The sequence below is a fragment of the Bos indicus x Bos taurus genome, chromosome 6 (assembly GCF_003369695.1).
Source record: "Bos indicus x Bos taurus breed Angus x Brahman F1 hybrid chromosome 6, Bos_hybrid_MaternalHap_v2.0, whole genome shotgun sequence".
Taxonomy (NCBI): Eukaryota; Metazoa; Chordata; class Mammalia; order Artiodactyla; family Bovidae; genus Bos; species Bos indicus x Bos taurus.
In genome coordinates this window covers 44,885,460-44,905,985 of record NC_040081.1, presented here as the reverse complement: position 1 = coordinate 44,905,985, position 20,526 = coordinate 44,885,460, and the positions used below count along the sequence as shown (strand labels likewise).

Below are 20,526 nucleotides of genomic sequence, written 5' to 3'. Positions count from 1 at the left end.
AGGAGATTCAAGAAGGCAAAATGGTTGAGGAAGCCTTACAAATAGCTGTGAAAGAAGAGAAGGAAAAGGCAAAGGAGAAAAGCAAAGATATACCCATTTGAATGCAGAGTTCCAAAGAATAGCAAGGAGAGATAAGAAAGCCTTCTCCAGTGATCAATGCAAAGACATAGAGGAAAACAAGAGAATGGGAGAGACTAGAGATCTCTTCAAGAAAATTCGAGATACCAAGGGAAGATTTCATGCAAAGATGGGCTCAATAAAGGACAGAAATGGTATGGACCTAACAGAAGCAGAAGATATTAAGAAGAGGTAGCAAAAATACACAGAAGAACTATACAAAAAAGATCTTCATGACCCATATAATCATGATGGTGTGATCACTCACCTAGAGCCAGAAATCCTGGAATGCAGTCAAATGGGCCTTAGGAAGCATCACTATGAACAAAATTAGTGGAGGTGATAGAATTCCAGTTGAGCTATTTCAGATCCTAAAAGATGATGCTGTGAAAGTGTTGCACTCAATATGCCAGCAAATATGGAAATCTCAGCAGTGGCCACAAGACTGGGAAAGGTCAGTTTTCATTTCAGTCCCAAAGAAAGGCAGTGTCAAAGAATGCTCCAACTACTGCACAAATGTACTCATCTCAACACGCTAGCAAAGTAATGCTCAAAATTCTCCAAGCCAGGCTTCAACAGTATGTGAACAGTGAACTTTCAGATGTTCAAGCCGGTTTTAGGAAAGGCAGAGGAACCAGAGATCAAATTACCAACTTCATTGAAAAAGCATCATTGAAAAAGCAAGGGAGTTCCAGAAAAACATCTATTTCTGCTTTATTGACTATTCCAGAGCCTTTGACTGTGTGGATCACAGCAAACTGTGGAAAATTCTGAAAGAGATGGGAATACCAGACCACCTTACCTGCCTCCTGAGAAATCTGTATGCAGGTCAAGAAGCAATAGTTAGAACTGGACATGGAAGAACAGACTGGTTCCAAATCAGGAAAGGAGTACATCAAGGCTGTATATTGTCACCCTGCTTATTTAACTTATATGCAGAGTATATCATGCAAAATGCTGGACTGGATGAAGCACAAGCTGGAATCAAGATTGCCAGGAGAAATATCAATAACCTCATATAGGCAGATGACACCACACTTATGCAGAAAGTGAAGAAGAACTAAAGAGTCTGTTGATGAAAGTGAAAGAGGAGAGTGAAAAAGTTGACTTAAAGCTCAACGTTCAGAAAACTAAGATCATGGCATCTGGTCCCATCACTTCATGGCAAATAGATGGGGAATAGTGGCAGACTTTATTTTGGGGGGCTCCAAAATCACTGCAGATGGTGACTGCAGCCATGAAATTAAAAGACACTTGCTCCTTGGAAGAAAAATTATGACCAACCTAGATAGCATTTTAAAAAGCAGAGACATTACTTTGCCAACAAAGGTCCATCTAGTCAAAGCTGTGGTTTTTTCAGTAGTCATGTATGGATGTGAGAGTTGGACTATAAAGAAAGTTGAGTGCCGAAGAATTGATGCTTTTGAACTACAGTGTTGGAGAAGACTCAAGAGTCCCTTGGACTGGAAGGACATCCAACCAGTCCATCCTAAAGGAGATCAGTCCTGAATATTGATTGGAAGGACTGATGCTGAAGCTGAAACTCCAATACTTTGGCCACCTGATATGAAGAATTGACTCATTTGAGAAGACCCTGATGCTGGGAAAGATTGAAGGCGGGAGGAGAAGAGAATGACAGAGGATGAGATTGTTGGATGGCATCACCAACTCAACGGACATGAGTTTGTGATGGACAGGGAAGCCTGGCGTGCTGTAGTCCATGGGTCACAAAGAGTCGGACATGACTGAGTGACTGAACTGAACTAAACACAACATTGTAAAGCAACTATACCTCAATTTTTTTTTATCTGTTTTTCTTAAAAAGCAAAAACTTCAGTAGCTTATTTTATTTAACTTTCTCAAAATGTTCCATTACCAGTGTTCTCATTTTTCTAATGTACTTGATTATAGTATTCATAAAATGTTGAATATTTATTCTAGCATATAACTGTGGAGTTGGCAAATAGGAAAGGACTGTTTTCTATTAGGGATAGGACTTTGTTCACTGTTATGTCTTCAGTCCTTGGGACAGAACCTGGTACATAATTGGCACTCAATAATTGATTACTCCAAATTGAATTATATTTACTTACAGTGATTATTCATGCTATATTAGTATATAGATAGATATTATTTAGGTATGATACAAGTTTTATGATTTGTGTTCATAATGGTGTAAACAAGTACTCAGTTTTGACACGCATGTAATTTGTGTTACGTGGTTAAGAGTTGCTTACAGATTATCTGCGGTCTCCCACGTGGTGGTGAATGCTTCTTAGATCTGTAGGTCCTATCTTATAAATTTTTTGTTTTCTTTTTTATTCTTTTGAGTGTACTCTGATATAAATATGGTTTATATGATAGTATTAGCTGATTTTCTTAATTTCTTTACTCAAAGGTTGTACCTGTTAAGATGTAATTGACTGCAGGTAACAGAAACCCAACCCAAATTAGCTTAGTCAATAAAGAAATAGATTAGCTTGCATAACAAAAGAGGTCCAGAGGTGGGTGGTATGCCAGGTTTTTTAAAACCTTTGTGGAAAACCGTTTACTGTTTCCTCGATATCCTTTTCCATAACTCCTTAACTTTTTAAGGCTTCATCACAATTTTAGATTAGATTATATCTAATTTGAATAGTGGCAGAGGAACTCTTGAAAAAAACATGATTTCAGTGATTCATTTTTATTCCATCTCCCTTTCCCCCTTTTCCTCTCTCTTCCTCTTTAATTTTTAGCAGCCTCAGTTCTTTTAAAAGTTAAATATACCAGCATTCCTAAAAGTTTAGAAAAATGAGGAAGGAGTAGAAGATCACTCATAAACCTGTTACCCTAACAGTTACCCTTAGTAATTTCTGTATCCCTTTTCTCTCTTTTTTAAAATACGTATGTGGTTATAGCTGTTATGTATACTTAGTATTAACATTTTCAAATTTAGTAAAAATATTTAATTTTTAAATTTAAATATTTGTGTTTCTATACTCTCCACATGCTTATGAAGTTTTCATAATAATCAGTTTAATGGTCCCTTAACATTTATCCAGATGTTACATACTTAACCCAGCAATGTTCATGACATATTTTTGAATACTGGAAAATTTGATGGTGTAATTGAAGAATTTAGGACTCCGAAAGCTTCCCGTGGGGTTATACATCACAAATAGACTACTTTGTCATCACTTCTCTTCATTTGTGAGGTGGTTTTACTAAAATTTTAACCAGAAAATAACATTATAAGATGGTGAATGAATTTTTATGAGGTAGTTGTTGTATTGTTGCAGATACTGTGTTACCTTCTAGAACTGATAGTTCTTTAAAAAAGCGAAGAACCCTACATGAACATTGACCCTTAGAAAAAGAGGTGGTGTCCCTGTTGCTTTCAACCAAACGAATATTTGGGTCTTATTGGTGCTAGTTGTTTCATGACATTCTAAAAAATTAAAATTAACTGTGTTTCAGTAGTTTTTATTCATCGTACGTGCCATTTACTTAGTATACACCATGTGTCAGGCATCCTGCTAGACTTTTAAAGTTTATTAAATTAATCCTAACAGTTTAAGGTATACTTCTTATTGTTTCTGTTCTGCAAATGAAGAAACACACTCAGAGGTATTAAGTGACTTGCCTAAGGAACGAAGCTGCAAAATGGCCCATCTAGTTCTATGTGACTCCAAAGCCCTTATTTTCCTCTAAAAAACAAAGTACCAAAACTGCTAAGCTTTCTTGAGAAGATAGTATTGCAATAATCAAGCAATCAGGAAAGAAAGAGGTATAACTAAAATGTTTCCGAATTCTTTTTTTTTTTTCAAGGGCAGTACCCCAGAATGACTAAATGCTGAGCATACTGTGCATTCTGATATGCATATATGACCAGGAAATTAACTTTGCAAAATGTATAATTCTGATATATATTAAACTGACTAATTTAGGAGACTCATAGAATATGGGTGTGAGGACACATTACTAGATAGGGTTGTAGTAGAGTCACAAAATTACGTAGAATTAATTTAAATTTTAGAGTTAGAATGGATTGTTAAGCTCCCAAAGTGTGGGAAGCAGTGAGTGTTTTTATTGAGAATTTGAGAGAAGTAGGTGTTATACTGCTTATTCATAGACCTGTCAATTCATTCAACACATATTTGCAGGGTTCCCACAGATGTGCCAGGCACCAGGGTAGGTGTTGGGGATGCAGTAGTAATTGTAACAGTCTTCATCCTCATGGAGTGGAAGCAGACAGTGAGCAATAAGGATGACAGGTCTTCATAAATGCTCTAGCGTTTGAGAGGAGGGGTGTCAGATGGAGTGATCCAGGAAGTCCTCTCTGAGAAGTGACATTTGAGCAGAGTCCTGAGTGATATGAAAGAGTGAGTTGGGTGGTACTCTGGAGAGATTCCAGGCAGAAAGTAACGCAGAGGCCAGGGTGTGCTGGGAATGGGTGAAGAAGAGCAAGGAGGCCGGTATAGCTGGGCCAGGGCAACTGAGGGTGGCAGTGAGGGTAAAGAGGTTCTGAGGTGGGGTAAAGGTTTGAGATTTTATTCTTGGTATGATCATCAGGCAATGGAAGGCTTTGGGCAGAATAGCCTGTGACTGACTTTTATAACCATCGTTTTGGCTGTGCTGTGGGAAACGGCCTGCAGGAAGACAAGTATGGAAGGTTGTTGCAACTGCCCACGTGAGATGTGTTGGTGGCCTAGGCCAGGGTGGTAGCTGTTGAGGTGTTAAGGAACAGTTAGATTCAGATGTAATTTGAGAGTCGATCTTATAGGGTATGCTGATGAATCAGATGCAAAAAATGAGGAAATGAGGATTCAGGGCCTCCAAGACTTTTATGAGCTGCTGGAAAGATGAAAATGCTGTAGGATACTATTTAATTCTTTAAACATGAGTTCTTCATCGCACTTACCTAGGTTTTTGCCAGGGTGACTTTCAGTGTGTGCATGTATGCTCAGTTGCTTAGTCGCGTCTGACTCTGAGACCCCATAGACCGTAGCCCACCAGGCTCCTCTCCATGGGGTTCTCCAGGCAAGAACACTGGAGTGGGTTGCCATTTCCTCTCCAGGGGATCTTCCCAATCCGAGGATCAAACCCACATCTCCTGTGACTCCTGCATTGGCAGATGGATTCTTTACCACCGAGTTACCTGGGAAGCCCCAGGTGACTTTCAGTAAGACGCTTTAACTACATTTCTGACCTTGGGCACATCACTTTAATTTCTTTGTACCTTAATTTTCTTATCTGTAAAATAGCTATTATTGTGACATCTGCCCAGAGGGGTATTGCACAGGTTAAATGAGTTAAGAATGTAGAGTGCTTAGAACAGTGCCTGATGCATAGTAAGTTCTCTGTAAATTCTAGCCTTAATTATTGTATGAACAATCATCTGTTTTATTCACTGCTGCTGTGTCCAGGACCTGGAGCAGTGTATGATAATAGGTGATAGGTGCCCCAATATTTGTCCTCTGAATTAATGAGTAAGTGAATGAACTGATAAATGGCCACTGTTTACTTCATAGGACGTGCTCCTGTGTTTCCTATCCTGTTTAAGCCCTTCTAGCCTTGTAGTGTTTTTCTTTCCTCCTCAGTAATAGCCTCAGACCTTAGTGTGGAGAGCAAGATCTATACACCATTCCTGGCCTGTTTGTTTTCCTGCCACAGAGTTTGCTGCCCTTTGACTGCTTTCTGTGTTTTAGTAGTGAAAGGATTCTAGCAAAGTCTTGTGGACTGATTGCCCTCTTAGTACTCCTGCTCCCAATTTAAGTTCAGATTTCTCTTGGGACATCTTGGGCAGTACTTAAATGTTGATGAAAAGGTAACTCCGTTCCACTTTATTTTTATGGCTACTACCTTGCATAGTTTTCAGTTATTTGTTCAGTGACTTTGCATGGTTTTCAGTTATTTATTCAGTTAGTCTCATATGCTTCTCTCTGTTTTCCTGTGGTAAGATGAGATTTTCTCTGATCATGGTTTATGAGGAAATTAGAAAGGAGAATGATGGGGAAGGTTACGATTGAAACAATCACAGGATAGCCTCCAGAGTGGTCTGTGCCCTTTTTCTGATTTTGCTGCTTCTCCCTATTGCCAGGATCTGGTCTCTCAGATTAGGCTACCTATCTGCTCCTTCTATTCTCCCTGAGATATGGATGTGGATATAAAGTGGGAAGATGAAGGTCAAATGTGGTTACAATATTAATAGGAATGTAGATTGTGAATACAGATTGAAAATCTGTGGCTATAGATAAAGAAGAAAAACTATCTTAGCTGAAATTTAGATAGTATCTCAGTTTTTAAGAGGAGAAAATTGAAACACATTAGGCAGAAGGTCATGGACTGTGTTGCATGGGACTAGAACTTAGTTTTACATTTCTAGCAAGTATTCCATTTTTCACCAGAATATGAAATTTTCACTTGAAGTTCATTTGCAATGGAATAGGATCATCCAAGATTATGACATTAGGAAACAAAGTTACGTAGAACCATTGCCAACAGTATACTTCCAAAAAATTCCATTAGTTGATGTTAAAAATAGAATCTTTCTTTTCTCTGTTGTTATCCAAGTGGTGGTAGGAGCAGAAAGTGAAAGTCGCGCAGTCGTGTCCGACTCTTTGTAATCCCCTGGACTATACACAGTCCATGGAATTCTCCAGACCAGAATACTGGAGTAGGTAGCCTTTCCCTTCTCCAGGGGATCTTCCCAACCCAGGGATTGAACCCAGGTCTCCCATATTGCAAGTGGGTTCTTTACCAGCTGAGCCACAAGGGAAGCCCAAGAATACTGGAGTGGCTAGTCTATCCCTTCTCCAGGGGATCTTCCTGACCCAAGAATTGAACTGGGGTCTCCTGCATTGCAGGCAGATTCTTTGTCAACTGAGCTATGAGGGAAGCCCTCCAGTTATAAGAAGCAGCATTTAAAAACTCTGTTTAATACTAAAAAATATTTTACTGGTGTTTATACAAAGAAAATATTTGATCTGTGTTTTTATTTCTGTGCATTGTTTTAATGACATTTATTAACAGCAGTTGCTGTCCTTTCTTCTGGAAACTAATAATGTAATATTGCTTGTTATTCTGTTCTAGGGAGCTCGTGTTGGTAGAATAGATGCTTTCGTTCAGAGCTTGGACAAAAATTTTATGGTTCCAGTAGGTGGTGCTATAATTGCTGGCTTTAATGATTCCTTCATTCAGGAAATCAGCAAGATGTATCCAGGTAAATAAATCAGTTGCTCTTCAGAAAAAGTAACTAACAAACAAATATCCATTTGTGTATTAGGCTACTGTAATAAATCTTACTTTACAAAGCTTTTTCTCCCTAATGTAACATATCATCCTTATTTTAGGAAGAGCTTCAGCTTCACCTTCTTTAGATGTCCTTATTACTTTATTATCACTTGGATCAAATGGCTACAAGAAGCTATTAAAAGAAAGAAAGGTAAGCTTTCCCTGTAGGTATAAAATAATATCCTTGACTAAAACAGTACTCCAGAGTATTGGTGTTTCTGTCTATTGGTTTATCAATTTGGGATATAGATACCTAGCACAGTCCTAGGGGATTGACTTTGATTTGGTTTTCAATTAATCATTGTTATCCCATCTATTCAGATATCCTGAGAAATCTTGGAAAAGCAATTTTGTTTTTGTGTTTGCTTTTTTTGAGAAAGTCCTGTATCAGGGATTCTATTAGTTCGGTAAAATTTAATTCATTTATCACTTATAGGTAAATAGAAGCTCTTAAAAGACAGATGGACAAGTTTTTTTCTTTTTAGTTTTGGAAGACTTGTTTAGATGTGACATGTCATTTGCAGGAGGAAAAATACAGGTAGAAGTTGACCAGCTTCTCTTTCTAAGTAATAAATCCATCTTTTGCCGTTACTGGAATGCTGAACTCATTGATTATGTTGATTATGAAAAGTGACATTTGTGCTTGAAAACTGAACTTTATCTTCAACACTAAAAGCTAGCTTAATTCAGGGCAGCTTCAAAATTGTAGTCAGAGACAGTGTTGCTAGGGCAGGTCAGATTAAGATGTTTTATTCATCTCCAATCTGGGAGGGCTAGAGGTTCCTGGTATCATTTTTGTATCTATAACTTTCTAATACTTAGTAGCAGTTACAGTCCCTAAGATTTATCATATTAATTTACATATTTTAAAATATTTTCATGTATATCATCTGATAGATCCTCTCAACAAACAGCCTTATGAATATCTAACAGAAATTTAAAACTTCTGTGCCCTGTTTTCTCCTAGTCCCTTTCTTCCCACTAATTCAACCCATAGGAAAGTAATTGCTTACTTTTTATTGTTAGGACATCTCTTAAGATTTACATGATATAGGAAAAAGATGGTCAACCTCAGTCTTTAGGGAAATACAAATTAAAGTGAGATGTCACTAATATAAAAAACAAAAACTAATATAAAAAACTAATCAGCAACTTTGATAACGCTTTGGCAGTTTCTTGTATACTTACCACAAAAACTAGTGTCCCACTCTTAGCTATTTAGTCAAGAGAAATGAAAAATTGTATGTGTACAAAAACTTATATGTGAATGTTCATGGTGATTTTATTCATAATTGCCAAAAGCTGGAAACAACTCAAATGTCCATCATCTGGGGTATAAACAAACTGATACATACATACTCTGCAATAAAAAGGAACCAACTACTGACATATGCAACAGCATAATAACTCTCAAGTGCATTATGCTAAATGAAATAAGCCAGACTTGAAAGGCTACATATTGTATGTAGCCATCCTTTTTGTAAAAGGCAAAAAGATATCAGGACAGAAAAGAGATCAGTGGATGCTAGAGGCCTGGGTTGGGGAGGGGATTATTAATGGTAGTGAAATGTTTTGTATCTTGATAGTGGAAGTAGTTCCATGACTGTATGTATGTCGGAATTCACAGAAGTGGACACCTGAAATTTTACTGTGTGTAAATTATGCCTCAATAGCCCTGAAAAGAAATTCTAGATGATTAGACTAAAACTCCAGTTTGATGAACTCCAAGAAATAATCATCTTGTTTTGAGAGAGAAAACCTCAGCAGAATCTTTCAACGCTCCTTCCCCATAGGACAGATGGAGACTGTTGACTGAGGAAAACCATCACCTGTATATGTGAAAGTTGTATCAGACACCGGGGGTCTTAGCTCTCCTGTCCCTAGTTGTTTCACTATGGTAAAGGTACTTGAACTCACAAATTTTTTTCCCTTATTTATGAAAGAAACAATTGACATCTAGGCCATTTCTAATTCTGAAAGATTATAGAATATTTCTTAAAATGAAATAGCTGCTTTCTGGGCCTTGGGTATTATAATCATGGGAATTGGCCTGTAATTTAGTAATCCAGCACAAGTCATACTTTATATGACTTGTAATTTCTATTAAGCATTTTTTAAGTTTGAAATTTTTAAGATGATCTCTTGAATTTCATGGTATCTCATATCCATTTCCACCCCTGTTAAGCCCTCTTGACCCACCCCCTCCCCCAGTCTGAACAGTGACAAGCTCATTTAAAATAGCATGGTCTAACATATGGACCAGTATTTCTATGAAATAGAAATAAATAGTGGAGAACTTTGATTGTAGGATAAGTTTCACTGAGTAAATAATTTACTAAGTATCTGTTGAGCATATATTATGTGTCAAGCCTATAATATTGATATAATAACCAATAAGATAGACAAAAGATACCTGCTCTTGTGGAGCTTACATTTTGTATGAAGGATACCAGCAGTAAACAAATAACATAAAATATAAATTATAAAGTTTGTTTAATACATAAATTATACAGGTGAAAGCACTGTGGAAAAGAAGAACAGAGTAAAATAAGGGGTGTTAGGGTTGATGTGAGGGGGGAGATGGTGAGAACTGATTTTTAAAATACAGTGGTTAGTGCAGGCCTCATAGAGAACATGACTTCTGAGTTGACTTGAAGAAGTTTGAGGGAGTATACTCCATCAAGTGTATGATGGAGAAGAGTATTTCAGGCAAAAAACCAGTACCTGAAATTAGGGCAGAAGACCAGGAACTGACTGTGGCTCAGATCATGAACTCCTTGTTGCCAAATTCAGACTTAAATTGAAGAAAGTAGGGAAAACCACTAGACCATTAAAGTATGACCTAAATCAAATCCCTTACGATTATACAGTGGAAGCAAGAGACAGATTTAAGGGACTAGATCTGATAGAGTGCCTGATGAACTATGGACAGAGGTTTGTAACATTGTACAGGAGACAGTGATCAAGACCATCCCCAAGAAATAGAAATGCAAAAAAGCAAAATGGCTGTCTGAGGAGGCCTTACAAATAGCTGTGAAAAGAAGAGAAGTGAAAGGCAAAGGAAAAAAGCAAAGATACACTCGTTTGAATGCAGAGTTCCAAAGAATAGCAAGGAGAAATAAGAAAGCCTTCCTCAGTGATCAGTGCAAAGAAATGGAGGAAAACAATAAAATGCCAAAGACCAGAGATCTCTTCAAGAAAATTCAAGATACCAAGGGAACATTTCATCCAAAGATGGACTCCATAAAGGACAGAAATGGTATGGACCTAACAGAAGCAGAAGATATTAAGAAGAGGTGGCAAGAATACACAGAAGAACTGTACAAAAAAGATCTTCATGACCCAGATAATCACGATGGTGTGATCACTCACCTAGAGCCAGACATCCTGGAATGTGAAGTCAAGTGGGCCTTAGGAAGCATCACTACGAATAAAGCTAGTGGAGGTGATGGAATTCCAGTTGAGCTATTTCAGTCATAAAAGATGATGCCATGAAAGTGCTGCACTCAGTATGTCAGCAAATTTGGAAAACTCAGAAATGGCCTCAAGAATGGAAAAGGTCCATTTGCATTCCAATCCCGAAGCAAGGCAATGCCAAAGAATGCTCAAACTACCGCACAGTTGTGCTTATCTCACATGCTAGTAAAGTAATGCTCAAAATTCTCCAAGCCAGGTTTCAACAGTATGAGAACTGTGAACCTCCAGATGTTCAAGCTGGTTTTAGAAAAGGCAGAGGAACCAGAGACCAAATTGCCAACATCTGCTGGACCATGGAAAAAGCAAGAGAGTTCCAGAAAAACATCTATTTCTGCTTTATTGACTATGCCAGAGCCTTTGACTGTGTGGATCACAATAAACTGTGGAAAATTCTGAAAGAGATGGGAATACCAGACCACCTGACCTGCCTCCAGAGAAATCTCTATGCAGGTCAGGAAGCAACAGTTAGAACTGAACATGGAAGAACAGACTGGTTCCAAATAGGAAAAGTATGTCAAGTATGTCAAGGCTGTATATGTATGTCAAGGCTGTATATTGTCACCCTGCTTTTTTAACTTATATGCAGAGTACATCATGAGAAATGCTGGGCTGGATGAAGCACAAGCTGGAGTCAAGATTGCCAGGAGAAATATCAATAACCTCATATATGCAGATAACAGCACCCTTATGGCAGAAAGTGAAGAGGAACTAAAAAGCCTCTTGATGAAAGTGAAAGTGGAGAGTGAAAAAGTTGGCTTAAAGCTCAACATTCAGAAAACGAAGATCATGGCATCTGGTCCCATCACTTCATGGGAAATAGATGGGGAAACAGTGTCAGGCTTTATTTTTCTGGATTCCAAAACCACAGCAGATGGTGACTGCAGCCATGAAATTAAAAGACGCTTACTCCTTGGAAGAAAAGTTATGACCAACCTAGAAAGCATATTGAAAAGCAGAGACATTACTTTGCCAGCAAAGGTCCGTCTATTCAAGGCTATGGTTTTTCCAGTGGTCATGTATGGATGTGAGAGTTGGACTGTGAAGAAAGCTGAATGCCGAAGAATTGATGCTTTTGAACTGTGGTGTTGGAGAAGACTCTTGAGAGTCCCTTGGACTGCAAGGAGATGCAACCAGTCCATTCTGAAGGAGATCAGCCCTGGGATTTCTTTGGAAGGAATGATGCTAAAGCTGAAACTCCAGTACTTTGGCCACCTCATGCGAAGAGTTGACTCAGGGAAAAGACTCTGATGCTGGGAGGGATTGGGGGCAGGAGGAGAAGGGGACGACAGAGGATGAGATGGCTGGATGGCATCACTGACTCGATGGACGTGAGTCTGGGTGAACCTCAGGAGTTGGTGATGGACAGGGAGGCCTGGCATGCTGCGATTCATGGGGTCGCAAAGAGTCGGACACGACTGAGCGACTGAACTGAACTGAACTGAAAATCACTGCAGATGGTGACTGCAGCCATGAAATTAAAAGACGCTTGCTCCTTGAAAGAAGAGTTATGACCAACCTAGATAGCATTTTAAAAAGCAGAGATATTACTTTGCCAACAAAGGTCCGTCTAGTCAAAGCTATGATTTTTCCAGTAGTCATGTATGGATGTGAGAGTTGGACCATAAAGAGGGCTGAGAGTCAAAGAATTGATGCTTTTGAACTGTGGTATTGAAGAAGACTCTTGAGAGTCCCTTGAACTGCAAGGAAATCCAACCAGTCCATCCTAAAGGAGATCAGTCCTGAATAGTCATTGGAAGGACTGATGTTGAAGCTGAAACTCCCATACTTTGGCCACCTGATGTGAAGAACTGACTCATTTGAAAAGACTCTGATGCTAGGAAAGATTGAAGGCAGAAGGAAAAGGGGATGACAGAGGATGAGATGGTTGGATGGCATCACCGACTCAATGGACATGAGTTTGAGTAAACTCTGGAAGTTGGTGATGGACAGGGAGACCTGGCATACTGCAGTCCATGAGGTCACAAAGAGTTGGACACGACTGAGTGACTGAACTGAACAGTGCATTTGAGAAGCAGAGAAGAGTGCAGTGTGGTTAGGGCAAAGAGATTAAGGAGAGTTGTGAGAGTTGAGGTCAGGATGGTAATGGGGGCGGTGCTGGTCACGTAGGCCTTTCTAGGCCATGTAAGGTCTTTGCCTTGTATTCTGAGTAAAATAGCTGTTAGAGGATCTTCAATAGAGAAATACTGCTTATTCTTTTATAACTCTCATCAGACTTGTAATTATTTATTTGGTATGTAAATTTCCCCTGCAGTGTAAGTGCAGGGTCTTAACCACTGGACCACCAGGGAAGTCCCTAGTCACTGTATTTTTAACAAACTTCCCTGATAAATCTGATGCACACCCAAGCTTAAAACCCATTATTTTGGGGTACACAAATCATTTGTATCTATAATGGAAGCTTGGAACAGAAACCTGCAATGTCATAGTGTTGTAGTGTTTATGAAAGTGAAAAGTGAAAGGACATTTGGGAACACGTAAGTCCACTCTTCAGTCTTGTTTTACATGGAATAAGTATCTTGACATCTCTTATGACTTAGATGTTCTTATAGAGACATTTCTCTATAGGGATATATTTGAAAACTTGTGAAAAAGGAATGACTTAAAATGGTGATTACCTGTTGTGTGTAGCATTTACTGTACTTGAATAGGGCTTCCTCCCTAGCAGATACTCTTCTTCCAAAAGGACTTTTCTTACCCCTAAGGATTTTGAAATTGTTGATTTTAGGGATGTTCTGTCATTTTTTTGCAGTCTAGGAATTTCTTTTATGCCATGCTTCTTACTTTTGACATTTAGAGTTTGACTTTAAAATTTTAAGTTACTATTAGATGATGCCAAAGTCCCAAGCACGTGTACGTTTTGCTCAGCATGAATGAAAGTCCACCTGCTTTGAGACTGACTTGCAGGAATGTGTAATTCAGCTGGTAAATGGATCCAGTAGGCAGCCCAGCTCTGATTTCACTGGGACTTTGTCCTTTATTAAACACTGGCTAAATATTTTGTGGGGAAATTTTATTTTTTAGTGTTATGAATTGGATGAGTCCACTTTAGGTGTCAAGAGATCACTCACTTTGTAGCATCCAGAACTTTATTTTTCTTTATGTAGATAGTGTAGAGTGGAAGGAACAGGGACAGGAAAAGAAAAGGATTATAGCTTCGGTATATTAGCATGTGTCTGTATGAGTCCTGCTAGCTAATGTTAATTATTTTAGTCTGAAAACTGTTAGGCTAAGAGAAAAGTAGGTGGGTGGGAAACTAATATTTTTATGAACGTCTGCTGTATGTCTAGGACTCTGCGAGGTTCGTTGTATTCATTATTTCATGCAGCGCATGTAGTACTCAGAGCAAATTTATGAGGTAAATATCATGCCCATTTTACAGATGAAATTGAGGTTAGGAGAAGTTACGCACTTACCCAGAATCCCACGTAAGTGCCAGAACTGCTGTTGAAACCCGAGTCTGTGTGATACTGAAGCCTCTGCACTTTCTGTCTTCCCACTCTTCCCACTTGCTTCCAGTCACCCATCAACTGTTGTGGAAGTGTTTGCCTGCTCTGTGCTAGGCATCTGAGCCATAAAAATGGTACTCTCATGACCCCTTTTCTTATTAATAGAGGTGTGTAAAATCCCAAAGGCTCTAATGTATTCATTGATTTTATTTAAAATTCTGTGTATTGAATTTACTTAGAACAGAGACTATCTATAGTAGTAATCTTCAGAGTATAAAAATGCTCATTTGAGAACTCTATCATTGTAAGAGAATAAAAGTTTGCTTTTTAACAACTTCATTCAATAGGAAAGTCTTTTTCTTGAAAAACGTGGATGTCCTCCATAAACCATAATTGCATATATGTAGCATAAATATTGTTTTTTTATTGGATTTGTTGCAGAAGTAAAACCCTCTTTTGTTTAAATGGACTTGCTTTTGAACTGTGAAAATTTAATCGTGATAGTTTATTGGTTCAGCTCTGGAGAAGCTGAGGCATAGCTATTTTGCTCTAGCCAGAGCTATTTTTATACCATCACTGAGAGCTCCTTTTTTTATATTATTGGTGTTATTGCATACTAAAAAAGGAGTGTTAAAAGAAAACTTAGGATTTTTTTTAATTCTGTGCCCTTATTCACCACAATGATATTTTTAGAGGTTATTTCATCTAGCTATATCTCTTCCAAAAAGGCTTTATCTTTTTCACAGTAAAAGCAGACAAGAACTCAGCTTGAAGCCATTCCTTCTCAAGCCTTCTTTTTTGAAGAGTGAAAGGATCTAAGAGAGTGGAACTGTGTGTGTGAATTGAACCTGTTCGCCCTTAGCCCCTTCCTGATCAACATGTCTGCTTCATTGAGGGGAGAAGTGACCAGGAAGTTTAACTGAAGAGGCCTTTAAGAACAGGGATGAAAATTGCAGAAACTATTTCTTTGAGTTGCTCTATGCAAAAGAATAATCAGTCTTAGATGTTCATCTCTGCTTCAGGTTTGGTTCCAGAGAAGACCATTATTCTGCTTAGCTTTACTTTTTATAAGAGTGCTCTGCTGAACCGGACAGGCAGGTAATCGTTCATTGTTGCAAATATCTGCTGATTTGGGAAAGAGAATATCTGCAGAAAAGGAATGACAAAATGGCTGCTTCAGTGACTGGAATTTGTTTGCTGAAACTTGGAGAGCGTTAGACATATAACTCAAACAAACTTTGTAGCCCTAAAGGTAGAGTAGTTGAATCCCAACGAAAGTGTCAGATTTTAGGCCTGGATATGAAGCATCAGTAGAGAAGTTTGAAAGCTTTAGCCTGTGCGGCATGGAGTGTGTCTGAACCTGTGGCCTGGCCATTGTCATGGATAGCAGCATCCCACGTTTAGTATGTGTGTCTTCACTTAGAACATCTGTGTGAGTGGATGTGTACCTCCAGTCCATTGTCTGTCCATCCTTACACATTATTATCATTGAAATACCAGACTACTTGTTATGTTTCCTTTTTGATTTATTACCCACCTTATGAGGCATATTGTAATCATATGTGAAGTTCTCTTTCATCGTGTAACATGAAATAGTTATTTCGAAAGACGTGGTTACCTAAGACCCTTTTCTTTAAAATTTAGTGAATTATGTACATCTTGGATTATGGGAACAGATAAGCTAGATGTTGGGCTTCACAACTGCAAATCAATTTGCAAAAGGCTATATGAAAGATAATGCTTAATGTAATTCAACTTCTCTTCCATTAACATCTTGAGTTATGGTGTAAAGTTCTATATTTTTATTCTAGAAATGTAGCTGACATTAGCATTCAGGTGTACGGTTCAGCTTATCTCTGGTGAAGAATCTTTTAAAATTAAGTTAAATACAGCACAAAAGACATAGAAAATCAATAATATTTCATTTCTTTTAAGTAAGATCTTTCTATATACATTTGTTTGGAGTGCTTATAAATTTCTCCCTTCACAGGAGTATTTTATAATAAATGTCAGTTATAGATTTAACTGTAGGAAAAAAATAGTGCAGGTTTTGAAATACCTTTAATATATCAGGTAAAAAACTGCTTAGCTAAGTATTAGTGTAGGAAATAGTGGTACAGTCTCTTAAATGATATTTTTAAAGTGTAGTGATATTAATGGGAGAGCATTTAGGACCTTAATATGTGAAATACTGGAGGACTCAGTACATTGTGCTTTAAGATATTTTAAGCTGCTTTATTTATTGGATTACTTGTCATAACCCTTTATACAGAGTAGAGATACTAAAAACATTTGCAGATGGATGTGAACTTGACTCACAAATATATTCTTTTTGTTTAATTACTCCCATACTAGTAATATGTGATTTAGTTACTTTAGCATTACATTTATAGTCTGAAGATTTTTATTCTAATATTAGCTACCATTCCAATGGTATTAGCAAGTGATTGATAGAACTGGTTAGAATTAATTTGTTAAGGTATTAGAAATTGAACACTGGAAAAATCTGTTTTTTAATAGCCATGTATGCATTAGTGAATTTAAAAGCATCCTCTAAGGGTGTTATTAAGGAACCATTTCCTTTCTTTTTTTTTTTAAAGAAATAGCTAAGTACAAATTAAGGAGAAATTACTCTTTTCAGGTTCTTTTTATTCTACAAGTGTGATCACATTGGTGATAACTGTGGCAGTCATACTAGAGAGAATAATATTTTAAATTTGGCCCTCACAATTGAAATAAGTTTTTTGTTGTTAGTGTTAGGGGGGAGAATGTGGGAGTCTGTAAAAGGCATTTCCTGGCTCTCAGATTTGTTTCTGCTTATGCAGAGAAGGCAATGGCACCCCACTCCAGTACTCTTGCCTGGAAAATCCCATGGATGGAGGAGCCTGGTAGGCTGTAGTCCATGGGGTCGCTAAGAGTCGGATACGACTGAGCGACTTCACTTTGACTTTTCACTTTCATGCATTGGAGAAGGAAATGGCAACCCACTCCAGTGTTCTTGCCTGGAGAATCCCAGGGACGGGGGAGCCTGATGGGCTGCCGTCTGTCGGGTCGCACAGAGTCGGACACGACTGAAGTGACTTAGCAGCAGCATGGGAAGTTAATGAATTTGACAGTAAGAGAGAATTAGATTCCCATTAAGACTTTAATGTATAATATGAAGAATCAGCAGTTAACATCTAAATTAAAATATATGACTTTTTTTTTCTTTTTTAAACAGCACTGAACATTTTTAAAATTTTATTTTTAATGTTTTTGGCCTGTAGGATCTTAGTTCCCCAGCCAGGGATTGAACCCAGACCATTGGCAGTGAAAGCACCAAGTCCTGACCACTGGACCTCTAGGGGAATTCCCAACACTGAGCATTATGATAGTGACCTAGTTACTTTATAGTAAAGGGAAATACATAAATGAAACCCAGGAATTTTGCTCTTCATTAACACTGGCATGGTACCTAAAAGATATTAAATTATTCCAGTTATAGGAAAAACTCTTGATTTTAAAATTTCATTTGATTTTCTTATAATTTCACCTAGTGAACATCAAAATATTAGTTTAAGACGGAAGGGCCAGGAAATCTTTATATGTCTAAGAAAAGATGCCCACTCTTTTTTCTGTTACTGCAAATGGTGATAACATATGTCTCCTAAAGTATTTCTGTACACTTTTTTTTTTAATGACAGAAGAGAAAAACTTATTAAATATAACAGTATGTTTACTTATAACTTCATTTGGTATGACAAATGTGGATGTTAACTTTTTTAATATAAAAAGAATCAGTATATTTTAGTGATCTAAGATTTCATAATTCTGGCATGCTGAGAATTGATCTTAAAAGATCCTAAAAATTTAAGAATGAGTATTAAAGTTTTTTTAGGTCAGAATATAAAATATACTGTGTTGACAAGGATAAAAATGCTTGTGGTCTTAAGGAGACTCATTCATAATTCATAAACCTGGTAGGAATTTTCCTCTTCTTTTAATCCTTACCTAACAAAAGACAGAGTTAGTCATCTACTATGTGCTTTAGACATGAAAAAGCTACTCTGGGTCCCAGTGTGGGCTCAGACTCGCCAATCCTTACCTTAGAGAAAACTGAAGCCGCTTATGTGGTCTTTGAAGTTCAAGTATGATTTCCTCCTGTCTTCACTTAGGTACTCTGTTGGCCCTTGGCTCTTTGGTACATCATTAGAATTTATATGTCTTGACTATGGCTGGAGGAGGTCATTGCAAATGGGTTTGTTCAGCTGCAGACTTACTGGGTCAGATATTCATTTCAACACTTTTTAAAGTCCTTACTAGGAGAAGAAAAAACAATTTTAGGTCAAATAGTTGCCAACTTAATATTTGTTTGTAACTTCATTAAATTCTCAAATGTGCCTGTGCACATGAAATTTTGTACTTGTAAAATAATATGTATTTTTACTTTTTACTACCAGATATACTTTTCAGAGTAGGATCAACAGTACAGTTTTTAGTTGTTAGCTGCTATATTTTTTTTTAATTGAGTTAAAAGGAAATTGTTAATTTTAAGTTTATAATATTAAAGGAAATTAATTTTTAAACTGTCTCTTCCCAATTCACTTACATACTAAAATCTTGGCCTATTTTTCTTGATGTTGGGAAAACAGTGGTGAAGAAGGTAAGGAGTCCCAGCTTTCAAGTTTTTCCATTCTAGTGGGTAGTCATAGGCAATATTTATTTGAGCACATAAAAGAGATAACTTCAGACTGTGTAAGTATAGTGAAGGAACCAAAATAGACAGTGGTGTTGGAGGGAGATTAGGAGCTGGAGGTAGGCAGGGTCTACAGTTACTTTAATAGAGAAGAGATAAGGTCTCCTTAGATTGTGACAAAAGGGACCACTCATGGCATGATCTGGGAGAAGAGCCTTCCCAGTCCTGGAGGAGCAGGCACAAAGGTTAGACGTGTCCAGGGATCAGAAAAGGAGGCTGATGTGGCTGGCACGTAGTAAGTGGAGGGAATGGTTGTTGCTGAGTTGGGCATGTTGGCTCGACTGGATCATGCAGGGCCTTATAGATGAAGAGTTGTTTTTTTTTGTTTGTTTTTTGTTTTTAATACTTACAGGAGGAAGTTGGGAGGAACATGATCAGATTTATGTTTTTGAAAGACCACTCTGGCCTCGGTCTGAAGGACAGATTGTAGAAAGGCGGGAAAGAAGGCAGAGAAGTCATTTAGAATCTATTGCTGTGGTCCAGGGGAGAGGTTGATGGCTGCTTAGACTAGAGTGGTAGCCCTGGAGATTCTGAAAAGAGGATGGATTTCTGATAGATATGTGATAGCACCTGAGCAGGAAATGTTCTGGTTCTTTACCTTTAAATCCTGTGGTTTCAGATCATTCTGGCAGCTCTGAATCTTACTATATTGTGGCAAAGGAAAGAATTGTCCCTAGGGCACATGGATGAGTTAATTTACAGCATAGACTATACACCAGTCAGATTTGTTTTACTCAATCCGGCAAGTTGCAGTGAGTGTTTATTTGATTTTCTGTAAATGTAACATTTTGTTGTTGCAGGAAATGTTTTCCTATTTGTCCAACCAACTAAAGAAGCTGTCAGAAGCCTACAATGAAAGACTGTTGCATACACCTCACAATCCCATATCTTTAGGTAATTTTTTTTCTTTTTTAAAACATTAGTACTTCTGAACCATTTCCAGTGGGAAGCTGGTATTTCTCAAAAGAGTATGAGTTCTTCCTTGTTACAGTGATGTTTCTAATTTCATTACAGTACTGATTTGTAAATTTTAAAAATTTAGTTAGCCTTTTTAAATGCTTTAATGTATTTCAAAGGTAAAACCTATGTGTTGAAAGAATTCAAATCTGTATTATGTTACAATGAATATATGGAAAAAATACTTTGACCTCTTGCTTCTTACCAGAATAATTTGGTCAATAATAAAGAATCTATATAACTATTTAAAAATTTCTACCAGTTAAAAAAATACCATAACATTGGATATTAAAGTTACTCTTATAATTTTTAATGCTATTATTGTTAGTTTTCCTTAGTATGCCTATGTTAGAGATATCAGTGTTTATGATAATTTAATATTGTCATTGTAGTACAGGAGCTACTAAACAGGTTAATATGAATGTTGATTTTTATGTATTTAACATTTAAGCTTCATAATTACCTCTTTTAATTTGTGAATATATATAGTATAATATGGCT

General features: G+C 37.5%; 1 protein-coding gene across 3 annotated transcripts in view; it reads left to right on the top strand.

Moving 5' to 3' along the window:
- SEPSECS (Sep (O-phosphoserine) tRNA:Sec (selenocysteine) tRNA synthase) overlaps window positions 1-20,526 on the top strand; it is a 38,777-nt gene that overhangs the window by 11,827 nt on the left and 6,424 nt on the right. For all 3 annotated transcript variants that reach the window (XM_027544196.1, XM_027544195.1, XM_027544198.1), the window contains exons 7-9: window positions 7,189-7,318; window positions 7,449-7,540; window positions 19,869-19,962. In XM_027544196.1, the coding sequence (XP_027399997.1) occupies window positions 7,189-7,318; window positions 7,449-7,540; window positions 19,869-19,962 (316 nt within the window). The remainder of the gene's footprint in view (window positions 1-7,188; window positions 7,319-7,448; window positions 7,541-19,868; window positions 19,963-20,526) is intronic.